The following is a 13,253-nucleotide window of genomic DNA, read 5'->3' on the forward strand; positions in this document are numbered from 1 at the left end:
ATGTGTATGTATCTCTATATCTATTTATGTATATATTTCTATGTGTTAGAGGAGCTCATAGTCCATAGCATTTGGATCTCATCTTGTCTAGGGAAAACAAATAGTGCCATGGGCAGTGGGATAAGTGACATCTGATTTCTTTCGGAGTTTTGTTTTGTCCTAATAGTTGATGATGTTTGAGAGGGTGTGAAATTTGGTGGAAGCTTTCTCCTTGTTTGCAACCTCCACGATGTGCCACTGCTGTGAAGGTCCTCCAGTGTCTAACGGACCTGAAATCTTTCTGCTGCAGAAGGCACTGGCAGGGTTTGTCTCTTTGTGAGACATCTGGGCATGTAGTTAGCTTAGAAATACTGCCACTTCCCAAATTTGGATGAAGCTGGTCGGCGTGTTTGAGAGCGCTGCAGAGCTATGAATGTATATGTACACACAGCTTTATTGCACAAGCTTAATTTCTGTGGAAAACAGTCAAAAGTATTTTTAAATCACACTGAATAGAGAGTATTTTACTCAGAACATTCTCTGAATGAGTGCTAACTCCTCACGGGCAGTTTTGGGTCAGAATTACTGTAAACATGTGCTTATCCATCGGGGGGTGCCCAGCACTAAATTTTATGACTTAGCAGGCAGGTACATGCTGCTTCCTCTACTCACGGCTTTCAAGGGCTGTTTTGGCCATGACGGGATACCAGTGCCACCTCCAGAACAGGACAGTCTAATGTGGACTGGTGGTCATGTCCGTGCAAGCATGATTCTATGATTTATGAAGGAACTTGCTACTGTGGTATCAGTGCAACTTCCTCCTCTTAATACTGTTATCAATGGCCTTTATAGCTCCTCATTTCTAACCTAGATCAGACAGCTGAAAAGTGGCTGTACAGGCAAAAGAAAGAAGCCAAATAGTGTTTAGAATTGTAGAAGTATAGAATCATTTAGGTTGGAAAAGACCAGTAAGATCAAGTCTAACCATTAACCTAGCGCTGCCAAGTCCACCACTAAACCATGTCCTTAAGCGCCACATCTACATGTCTTTTAAATACCTCCAGGGGTGGTGACTCATCCACTACTCTGGGCAGCCTGTTCCAGTGCTTGACAACCCTTCTGGTGAAGAAAATTTTTCCTAATAAATAGGAGAATACAGGAAAATATATAGGTTTGTTATAATAGCATCTGTTAAAAGCGTTTCTGTTTGGTACGAAAGCACAGTTGTACTCTGTGTGTAGAGACTGCCTGGATAGAGCAGATTAAAAGTTCTGCCCCAAGCTACTGGATGTTAGAACGTACCAATATGTTAGATTAAAAAAATATATATTCAGATTAAAAAGAAACACTAACTGTATTGGCTCTGTTGGACACTTCCAGAAGCGTAGCTGGATTAGCCAAGTCTCCTAACATATGCTGTCCCTACATGCCATGTACTGTTTCTTGTTTTAACATCTGGAACAATTTGCGAGGGTAGAGCGTCATAAGCAAATGTACATGAACAGGAGCTTTCCAGAACCAAACAGATCTGAAGAAGTATTTGCTTATGTTGAAAGTGTGGCATTCTTCTCACTTCATCACTTACAGCACGATTGTTCAATGGCTTTTAAAAAGGAAGCCAGACCAGGAGCAAGTGTAGGAGGGAAAGCAGAGCTGAGCTATACAGGGAAGGGAGGGGTGATGATGTTGCTTCTCAGTGCCCAACCCCATGCTGTTCCTCTGTCTCCCTTGTGTTTAAACACGTGGGGCAGGGAGGGGGAGGAAGAGGTCAAATGTACTTCAAGAACCTCTCTCTAATCCTCTGGTCTTGTTCCCGCCACCTTTTTTTTTTACTGCAGTGTTGCATTTCCCTGTAGTCCAACTTCTGCATTAGTGTTCTACTTCCTAGTGGGTTTTCCAGGAGTCTTGCATTTTCTTTTATTCCTTTCCAGACCCCCACTTTTATCAAGGAGGAAGCCAGATTTCTTCCCCCTAGCTAGCTGGCAAGGGGTAGCATGAGGGAAGGAGCAGTAATTTTACTTGGCGTGTTGAGGGATACATAATGTGTCTTAGAAGTGGGTCACAGCTCATCTCAGGCTTTTTCCTGTACTGAGGCAGGTAGAGATATGTTACTTCTTGTAGAAAACCTGGAAGAAAATTTCAGTAAATCCCCATATCTGTCACTGTCTGATATTTGTTCAGAAAGTCATGGTGAGGAGAAAACAAGAACGTGTAGCAGGAGAGTTTTAAATGATGAATAAATGGTGCTGACAGAGGTGTGAGGTGAAGGCTCTCTTCTATGCAGCTAAACTCCATGTGGCTTCTGGAAGAGCTTCTAATCTGTCACTTTTGTAAATTAAAAAGCTGCAATAGATTTCCTGCAATAGGGAAGGGCAGCTTTGTAGGCATAAATTGCTGTTCTTGCTGACAAAACCTCTTTTAGCCAGAAAGAAAACCACAGGTGACCCAGCCCTCAGTATTGAGTACAGGGAAAAAAGAGAGGAGCAGAGAAATCCAGCAGAGCGATATTGGTTTTGCTGCAGCCTGATGACCAGGCTGTCCTGCTGGAAACCTCTGAATCCCAACACGGTTTTATAACATCATTGTGTCTTTTCTACTGATGTTCTGTTTGGAGCAGAGCTACAGTACAACTTCAGTGCCATCTAACCCATTTGCTTTAACCTGCCCCACACTTCACAAAGAAGGTTTTGTTTTCCTCCTGTGTTTTCTTTGGATTGAAGCATGGGATGTCTGGAAGGGTTATCAATTCCTCTTGGCTGCAGAAGGAAGTTTCTCTCTGAGCATTTCCCAATCTCACTGTTTTTTTGTTAAAAAACTAATAATGCAAAAAGCAAAAGTGGAGAAACACATCTTAGTCATAGTTCTCATCGCTGTTGGTACAGTTCCACTTGCCCTGCCAGTCTCCTTTTTTTCTCTCTTTTTTTTATTCAGTCAAAAGCAATAGACCTTTGCTTTCTTTTCTCTCTTTACAAAGAAACTGAGGAATTGGAACTGTTTGTTGTGAATCTTTGGACAAAGAGGATTCTAGACAGTTCTCTATAGATTCTGGCTCAGTGTTGTCACCAGCTGGCTGAACAACAGGTCTGTTGAAAAGGACTTGGGAGTAACAGTGAATACTGAGATCTATATAGGGCAGTAGTACATGCTTACAGCAAATTAAGGCAAACCATATATTGGGCTATGTTAGAAAGAGTGTGGCCATCAGATCGAGGGAAGATATTATGAGCATTGCTGAGGCCATAGCTGGAATACGCTGTTCAGTTTTGGGCCTCTCAGTTCAAGAAAGATGCTGAGAAACTGAAAATCTAGCAGACGGCTAGTGACATTGTTAGGGAGCTAGAACACACGGCCTGCTCCAAAGAGAGTTTGAAGGAGCTGGTCTTATTGAGACTGGCAAAGTGGAGGCCAAGGTGCAATCTAACAACTGCCTGCACCTTCTTGAAAGGGAGTTACATTGGTGACAGAGCCAAACTTTTCTGAGAAGTAGCAGATGGTATGGAATATAAATTGCATGAACCATAAATTGCAGCTTTGGTGGTTTAAAAATGGGACATCAGGAAAAACTTTTTTGCTAGAAGAGCAGAGTCGCCCTGGGACAAGTTACCCAGAGAGGTGTGGAATCTCTATGCTGGGACATTTCTGAGACCTGTACTTTTGAGGCAGAGCCACAGAGGACTTGATTAAATATTGGTGATAGTCATTCCTCAGGTGAGAGATTGTATGAGGTGACCCCAGAGATTTTTTTTTTTTAATTGATACTTATGCCTCAGTTATTTTACTTACCTGGAATAAGTTTCACCATGAACAAACACACACAAAACTGATATTTATAATGTTCAGGCCATGTCATAAATTCTGTAGTAGCCAATTAATTTTTATTTTTTTTATTTTTTTAGTGTGGTGCTGTTGGCCTCTGCATCCCATCCAGCAGGTAAAGTTCCTTTATTCGGTTTCCATATTGCGTTTCCTTTCCATGCATGTTTTTAGAGGCCATACTCTAGAGCCCTGGAATTCAACAGGAATACGACCAATAATATGATATCCTGTAGGAAGAGGAGAGGAGGGCATATAACACTGTGTAATTTGCATATTTACTAATACCTTTCTTAGCTGCTATTTGCAAAGAAGCAGTGCGAGACAGACAACAAAGAATAGGTTTTGAGGTGGTGCATGGTAAAGAACAATGGTTCTCTAGATGAACATGTCCTTTTCAGAGCAGTGTCCCAGCAGTCCATACAGTTTCCCTCTCTGCATTGCCCTCAATGCTGTGTAGAGATTTAACTTTGTTGTTTTCATAAGTTATATCCCATCACTTGAGCCCATGGCAGGATTTGAGGTGGCAAAAGATCAAAAGGCTAGCAATAGAGAAATTGAATATTTGGTGGTGGCTAATATTCCCATCATACTGGTATTTTAATAGTTAGAAGGTTAAAGATGATCATTTGTTGCTTTCACTAGACATTTGCTCAGTCAGAAAAACAAAGGAAGAAACATTTAAATAAACAAAAGTTCACCCTTTTGCTTGGTGGTGCATATTGTGTATATAGGCATTTCCCACCAGGGTAGACAAACACATTAAGCGAAATTGTCCTGCATTTCAAAAAAGAAAAGATGGAGCTTCCTCCAAATCTGGAGAGCCTGAAGGCTGGAAAATTCCTGGGAATTGTTGCTACTAAGAGCAATCAGCGCCCAAGTTCCTGGAAATACAAGTACTCAAGAGTTCTACTTGGATCTGGGATAACTTTTTTAAACCTCCCAACTAGCTCTGTGTGACAGAGTTCAAATGCCAGAGGGGGAAGCAGCCAACATATGTCTCTCTTTCCTGTTTTCAGTAGGAACTGTCATGAGCTCTGTAATAAAAGAGGTGGTTATGATGCATGGCTATCCACTGGCAACTGTTGCTTAAGCAGGATCTTCTGTATATGAGCAAAGAATACTCTCATGTATCCCTTTCCCCTTTTTCAACTGAAGGCAGGAACTGGCTAGAATCAAGGTCAGAGAGAAATCATTAAACACACTAGAAATGTGGAAAGCATCCTAAAGGAAAAGTCAGCCAGCTGTAAAGGCTTAAAGGAATGTTAAACTAGTAATGTTCATGTAATTGCTGTTCTCCTGCTTGGAACAGTGGTAATATTTTCCCCCTGTGTTCCACTGAGTATATTGTTTTGTCCCCCAGGTGATCTCTTCAGTGCCTTGGACTTTCCATTCCTGTACTTCTACAGGTTTCATAGCAGCTGCTGCGCCAGGTAAATTCTCTATAACAGGACATATGAATGTTTTCACAATAAGAGATCCTATTGTCTTCCAACCTTGACTCTCAGTTAAAAATTTCAGAGCATGCAAAACCTTAGTTGTACTAGTTTCTGCTGGCATAAGCCAGTAGAACTGCAGAGAACATGTATCTCTGCATATCTATGGATATGCATTTGAAGGCCTGAGATCCAAATGTGCTGTGGAAGTATATGTGTTTATTTGAGTGAGTACATTCTGATCAAGGGGATTTCCAGTCACCAATGAAATAATTTTTACCTAATGTAGCAAAGCTTTGATACATAGCATCTCTTAAATGCTTCTCAAGTCGGATTAGCCCTTGTAAAACTTGCTGTTTGCAGAGATTACAAAGTATTAGTCTTCAGCAGTATATGGGCGTACATGGATTTATTTGCCTGTACATCTTGTTATTTGGCAGAATGCTTTTTTGGGGTAAAAGGGAAAAGCTTTAGCAAGCGTTCCTTTATTTTGAGTAGCAAAATTTCACTGACCAATAGTGTAATTCTCACAGGACAATGTAAACATGATTCCTGTAGCTCTTAATTATCACCAAAAAAAAAAAAAAAAAAAAATTTACTCCAGTCTTTTGCCAAATGGAAGTATTTTCTTTTTAGAGGAGAAAAATATTTTCATGCAAACTCATGGCAAAAATATTTCCTGATTGTTCGGGATTTTCTTGCTTGTATCTGGATCTTTCATTTAAAGTGGACATTAAAAATGATTGTTAAATAATTTCCCTATGTACATATTTTTTTGTATGAAAGTGGCTTTTTTCAAGGGTGGACTATCAACACTACAAGCAACTTGCAGTTAGGTATTAATGGATAAATAGTTCCATGGTAGGTAGGTGAAATCTATTTCCTCTTGAAGATAAGGTCTGACTGCAGGCACTAATAGGTATCTGGCCCTGATATTTTTCTTTTTCACTTTGTTAGAATTTTACCACTGTTGTAGCCTCCCGCTTCTGTTTCCATTGCCCTGGCTTCAGAACATGTATAGTAGATAGCACTGTACACTAGAGCAGGTGGAAAGGAATAGTTAGACAGAGAAACAAACATCTCAGTTGCTTTCCTACATCTTGTAATGTAATGTCTTCATAGACATAAAGGATTTGGAGGAAAACTTATACAATGTAAAGTAAGTGTAACTGATGCAGCTAAATCTACTACATGTGCAGAATGTCTAAAGCAGTAGTAAGGTGCAAAGTGCTCCACTTATTTAATGAAATAAACTGGTGTTAATTGTGACATCAATGTTTCAGGTATTGCAATTAGCTGTTTCACCTTTTATCTTTGAATTACACTAAACAGCTTCATGTCTCTCTGACTAAAAGCCCTTCTCAGCAGGCCAGAAGATGTAGAACAAACTTAAGCCAGTTACTGGACTTTCAAAAGTTAGGGCAATGCTGTTTCATTGAATGCACAGATTTCTGAGTGGAATGCTCTGCTGCTCAGCACTTCATCCTCTGCAACAAGAAGGGTTTGAGTTTGAGCCTATCTTTTATCACCAAAGCAGCATCTTCTTTCTGGGCTTCAGGCACAGTGGGTAGTCCTTTGGGGTTTCATGTTATGGGTCGGTGTAAGAAACCCTAATACCTCCTACTCCCAGGCAGTTACCTTACTCTACTGACGTAGCTGAGACACAACTCTGCCACAGGTACTGAGCAGGGAACAGCACTTGGCTGAGGTGCTGGAGCCCAGCATGGAACTTCTGGCTTGGGGAGCCACCACCACCCACCGTTCCTGCTGTTGTGGAGAGGGGACCAACTGCATTGAGTCACTATCCAGAACTGCATAGCCTCTTCGAATAGGCACTTTTTGCCCCACCACCTGTATGCTGGGTTGATCCTATCTCCTTTCTTATGCAGCTTCCCACGGTACTTTGTAATCTCATTCCTCTCAACCAGCCACGCAGTAATTTGTGCCTTACATACTTGAAGTCCTTTTCTATTTCCTGCTTGCTGGTTTACACTTTTTCACTGGTTCACAACCAGTGGGTTGTGTGCCACAAGTGAAATGAAATCCAGAGCCAAATCCTGCAAGCTCTATGAGGTCCAGTGAGATGTAGAACAGTTTCCTTGAGAGTAGTCTTGGCTTCAGGAGCATTTGGGGACTACTGTCCTATATGGCTTGAGAATCAAAATTCCCTTAATCGTCAGCAGAGAGCTTTGGGGTGTTCTTTTCCCAACACTACTGAGTCATCTGTCTATTTGTTATACAGTAGAGATGTATTTGACTTCCTAATTGGAATTAGGCTTCATGAAGTTTAAACAGCTTGAAAGCTTCAGGCGGAAACTTTCCAGTGGTTATTTTTCTTCAGTTCAAGGCTCTGTGGAGGTTGAAGTGAGTTAGTTGCCAAACATGTGTGGCTCCTGTTTAAATTAGTGTTGCCTTTATTCAGAGCCATTTCAATGCCTGAAGTTAATATTTCACCTCATGTTTCCAATAATCTCTACTTTTCTGATTATGCAAGTGCATTAGAGACCAGCCATAAGAGCGTCAGACTTACTTTACTCAGACTCTAGTCACTGACTGAACAAAACCTAATGTGTACTGGACATAATGTAAGCTCTTTGTCCACCAGCTTGCTTTCTCCAAATGGGATTAGCACTGCAGTTCTACATTAGGAAAACCAAGATGCCTGTAAGAGGTTGCTTAGTTGAAATTAAGAGACATTATTAACAAGCTTTCCCCATCCCTTGCAGTGGTCTGTTGGGATTCTTTCTGATGTTGCACACAGTGAAGCTAAAAAGCAGCACAACCTCAGGGCAATATGCAGCATGGAGTTTCCTTGCCAAGGTAAGAGAAAGACTGTCACAGGAACACAGTGGATCTGTGCTTCTCCCAGGAGAATTGAGGAATTTCTGCATCTCTCTAGTTTCTGTTGCTATTCCTATTTGACACACCTAGTGCTTGTCTGTGCAACCTGCAGGTAGAGTTAAGGCAACAAATATCAGGTGCATAAGAAGCCAGGATTGTTAGCTGAGATGAACTACTGTACGTAAACTGAGGTTAATGGAACTGGGCTGATTACTGTAGCTAAGATTCTGGTCTGCTGAATCCCAATAATACAAATCTATTCTTTCCAAAGGTGTTTTAGAGAAAAATACTCATGAGAGTGTCTGCACCAGCCATTGTTTCCAGTGTGTCTTCCCAGAGCCAAGAGTTAAAACTAGTTCCCTGAAGTTCAGTACCAGGACTCACACTGTTACCATTGCAGGAGAGAGTGGTGGATGTCATATGCCTTTACATTAACAAGGCTTTTGACAGTATCTCCCACAATGTTCTTATATCCAAATTAGACTGTTATAGACTATAGATGAGTGAAAAAGTGGTTGGACGATCAGGCTCTGAATAATGCTGAAAGACAAGGGTGCCTTTCAGAGGGACCTGGACAGGCTGGAGGAATGGACCAACAGAAATTGTACCAAAATCAGCAAGGACAGATGTGAAGCCTTGCACATGGGAAGGAAGAACAATAATACAGGCTGGGGACTGAATGGCTGGGAAACAGCTCTGCAGAAAAGGACTTGGGGATTTTGGTAGACAGCAAGCCGAACATGAGCCAACAGGGTGCCCTGGCAGCTAAGAAGGCCAAAAGTATCCTCGGTTGTACGAAGTTTGCTTAGTTGTACTGCATAGGCAGTACATAGGCAGTAAATTCATGGAAGTGATCATGCCCCTCTACTCAGCGCTTGTTAGACCACATCAGGAGTAGGGAGCTTTGTTTTAGGCACCTCAATACAGGAAGACATGGATAAACTGAAACAAGTCTGGCATAGGGCTGCCAAGAAAGTCAGGGGGCTGGAGCATTTGCCTTATGAGGAGTGGCTGCCAGACCAGGCTTGTTCAACCTGGAAGAGAGACAGTTTTGGGAGCACCTAACAAACAACAGCCATCCAGTAGCTATGGAGAAATATCAAGACAACAGATCCAGGCTATTCACAGTGCTGTGTGGGAGGGGGTGTGTAAGATAACAAGCATAAGTTGATACAAGAGAGGTTCAGATTGGGTGTAAGGAAAAGCTTCTTCACCCCGAGGACAAGTCAGGCAGGGCAGAGGTTGCCCAGGGAGGCTTCCGTCTTTGAAGGTTTTCAAGACCCAACTGGACAAAGCCCTGAGCAACCAGGAATTAAACTGTGATCTGTGGATTTGGAGTCTGGCTGTGCTTAGGTTTCAGTTATTGATAGCTAATTTGTTAAATTATTGGTGGTAAATGCAGTTAGAAGAGCTTGTCAGACTCCTCTTCCCTGGTTAGATTTACTCCTTTTCCCTGGTTAAATTTTACTTAATTTCACCACTCTCAGCTAGGTTATCTGAAAACCACAACCTTCCTATGTGGTTCGTGATCACAGCTTTCTTACTACAGTGAATAAACCTGTTACCTTACCAGGAAAAAAAAAGAATGCAGGCTTGCATAATAATATGCTTGTTTAGAAACTGTAGTTAAATGAATCTTTGGTTTTTCTGGGGATAACAAGAAGAAAATGATATGGCTTGTTTTGTGCTTTGCAAGCTGTTCCACACTATACAAGTCACGTAGATTTTCTCACCACTTTGAATTTCTTCCAAACATTCTGACTGGGCAGATTTTAGTTCCTTAGCTTTCTTCTTGCTCCTTGGTAGCAAGTCAGTTGATCTAGAGCTTGCTTTTGCTTTTTTTTTTTAATCCTTTTTAGCGTTCTAGGTTGGAGATGGGAATAGCTGGCTCTGCTGGTAGGTGGTGTGCCTGAGGAGAAATGGTTCTACATGTGGTATTTATGACCTATCTGAAAAAAATGCAGGCAAAGATGTGTTGTGAAATATATTTTAAACAGATTTGGTCCTTCCCAGCTGAAGTGAATCAGAGCCACAAAGTCTGGACTGGATCAAAGCTTTCCCAAAGTTTCTAGATTTGTAAGGTTTTGGCCAACTCTAGACGTAAGTTAGACAAAGTTGGTTGTAGCCACTGTTGTCAATGAAATTACATGTCTTTATAGCAACTAAAAATTTGTCCCTGTGCCACTGTGATAATTTAATCTGTTCTTCAGCCTTGAAAGTCTGTTAATGTGTGTGGTTTAATTATCTTGCCTGGGAAGGTTTTTTTTAACAGGACAAGTTAGGCCTTTTCCTGTTGTTGCTTCTAACCCAGTGCTCAAATTATATGTCTTGTCTTGAGTTTGAAGAGGGGAATAAGTAATAATGACATGAGATCTATCTGTAGCACTAATAATTTTAGCAAAACTAGCAGTTTCCCTAATGTCTTTCACTTCCTATAAGAATGATTTTAGGGCTCAGTCACACCCATCTGAGGCAGGATGAGGAGCACAGAGGAACTGCTGCTCCAAGTGCTGAAATGCAGCTGATTTGGGGTTAGAAGCCAGTGAATGCTTGAAAAATTCTGGAACACTGTAGAAAAGTTTTAGAAGAGGAATCAGAAGAGACTGCAGAGACAGACATGGATAGGCAGAGAGCAGGAGCTGAACTGGAGCTTGCCTGCAGGGGTAGGGGCTGATCTACCAGCTCCTGCAAAATTGTCACAAGCTATCTTGTAATTATAAGGAGCTGTAAATCTTCATATAGGGTAGTTAAGAAGAGTCCTATCTGTCCGATCACTAATGCTGCTTCCTGCAGGTGTTTGGGAGTGTTAAAACTACCTACTAATCCAGCTCAACATTGCCTGGATATGAGGGCTGTCTCAATCACATCTTAAATCAACATACGTGCAGAAAAGCAGTATTTAACTAGCACTTTAACAGTCCGTTTAAATCCAAGTCTGTGACTCCCTTTAGAAAAAAGAAAGGAAGTTTAATATGGATAAAGAATAAAGATAGAAAGTATTTGAATCTGGACTTGCAGAATGAGATCCAGTGGAAAAAAAAAAAACCCTCCGGTCACAACAATGGCTTTGCGTTCCCACATGAGCATTTTTCTTGGATTGAGTAGTGCTCTAGATCATTCTCTTAATCTCTCAGACTGACTGGAGTTTTCACCAGCAGTTGGAAAGGAGCAGCATTTGAGGCCAGAATATGTTTATCTTGCAAATGAGCCAAGAAAGGAGAATGCTGTACTCCTCAGACAGCAGCACAGGCCTCTGGGGAGGTGCAGAGAATTAGAAAATCTGGTTTCCATTTGAATGCTTTGTACCTCTGTGACTGATGAGCTGGGGCTGAGATTGTTGCCACCACTTCATTCTTGTTAAGTGCCAATGACCAATAAACTAACCATGAGATCTGATCGGGCCTGCTTTGCAGATTCAAGAAGACATTCTTTCTGAAGCGCACATATTTGGCCTTTCTGACCTCTAATTTTTCATTCACTTAAAAACTGGAGCTGGGTTGTAACTTGTTTTTATGATACTTTGGCTGTGGCAACTTAGTCAATGTATGAGGTTTTTAATTCTTCCGTGTAATGATTTCTGACAGCTTTCATGTCAAAGCTTTACTTTGTGCAGAGACAGACAAAACACAGGTTTCGTCTATGTATATAGTCCTGTGTGATATTTATAGTGACAAATGCTCTCTGCACTTTTGCTGTGAAAGCAAATAGCGTGTGTGGTAGTCATATCTGTATAGATTCATGAGAATTGCCAAAAAATCACTAAAGTGATCTCTAAAACAACAACAACAGCAAAAAATGCTTTTAAGAAGCCCAAGAAATATGGAGTACTTTGTCATAGCACAGATTTAATCCCCAGAAGAGCAAGAAGCTGAAGCTGTGCTGAGATTTCTTGTTTTAATTTGAAAGCTATGCTAGTATCATGGGTCATGTACTGGAAAGAAAAACTGGAGATGCTCATATATACAGACAGAAGCATCTGGTGATAATGCTAATGAGTTCTAACAGTGCTGTTGGGGAGTTTGTTTAGATTAAGGCTGCCAATCTGCATCTGGTGATGAAACCTGTTAGGGTCTCTAGAAGTTAAGCATCAGCAATAACTTAAATCATGAATAGAAGGGAAAAAATGGTATTTCATAACTTTTCTTCAGCAACATACTAGTTACTTATGAATTAATGTTCCCATATCATGTTCAGGGTTATCCCAATAAACTTTACAGTAGGGAATTCAGCTTGTTTTCAATAGGAACCTATTGAGACAGCTTGTTATGAAGAGGAAGAATAAATAGGAAGGTCAGTGGATATTGTATTCTCTCTTTCTTCCTCTCTTATCTGAAGAAATGAAGTTGGATAACTGAAACCAAGTTTCATGGAGTTTTACACTGTTTTTCTTATGGTTGGGAGAAAATTCAGATTAATCTGATCAGGAACATGCAACTCATATATGGCCATCCCATGCACTTTTATGTAACCTATAGTGTATCTGAACAGGGTTGAAGGCTCCCTGATACATAAAAGCATCCCCTGACAGCTGCTTTGTTCCTTTGTTTGTTAACTTTAGAAGAGTTTGCCCCAAGTCACCCTATGTTTAATGATGGCTGCCAGATACTGTGAAAGTAATTTTGCAGGAACATCTGAAAGAGTATCTTATCCATGGGTCCCATGTACCTAACTGTAGCCCACTGCACTTATACCCCAGCAGTTTTAGTCTTCCTCCAAAATATATAATGGCTATTCAGAATGCCTCCAGTAGTCTTTGATTTTATATTTTGTGTCTGTGTATCTGCTTCTTTGGTCCCCATGGTGTCTTGAAGAGTATAGATAGACTAGATCCATCTTCATGTCAGCACAAAAAAATGGATGATACCCCTCTTAAAGATTGGAAAAGTACTGATGGTTTTTATTAAAGCGGAAATTATCTTTTTCCTGCTTCTCATAAAATGGAGAGGCCACAACTGCGAGTCTTCTGAGGCTCCTAGCCTGGTTATACTCACTGCACCTCTCTTCACAGATAGCAGTTCACATGAGAATTTTATCTGCTTTAATTCCAGGGTCAAACCAACCAAGAGAAATGTATGCTTTTACACATTTTTGCAGTCTTAAAGCTTCTGCTAAACCAAGTGCTCCCATTGTATACCTCTTAATTCCTCTCTCACTGCTGCTTAGCATGTAAATGCTATATAAATG

The 13,253-nt window shown here is 40.9% G+C and overlaps 1 protein-coding gene across 5 annotated transcripts in view; it reads left to right on the forward strand.

The window, feature by feature from the left end:
* Nucleotides 1–13,253, forward strand: part of TMEM241 (transmembrane protein 241) — a 73,608-nt gene that overhangs the window by 39,821 nt on the left and 20,534 nt on the right. For 4 of the 5 annotated variants that reach the window (XM_030505898.1, XM_030505869.1, XM_030505878.1 and 1 more), the window contains 3 exons: nt 3,876–3,910; nt 5,156–5,225; nt 7,955–8,048. In XM_030505898.1, coding sequence (XP_030361758.1) covers nt 3,876–3,910; nt 5,156–5,225; nt 7,955–8,048 — 199 coding nt within the window. The remainder of the gene's footprint in view (nt 1–3,875; nt 3,911–5,155; nt 5,226–7,954; nt 8,049–13,253) is intronic. The other variant, XM_030505889.1, reaches the window with a different exon arrangement.

Source organism: Strigops habroptila, chromosome 1, assembly GCF_004027225.2.
Source record: "Strigops habroptila isolate Jane chromosome 1, bStrHab1.2.pri, whole genome shotgun sequence".
In the NCBI taxonomy this organism is placed as follows: Eukaryota; Metazoa; Chordata; class Aves; order Psittaciformes; family Psittacidae; genus Strigops; species Strigops habroptila.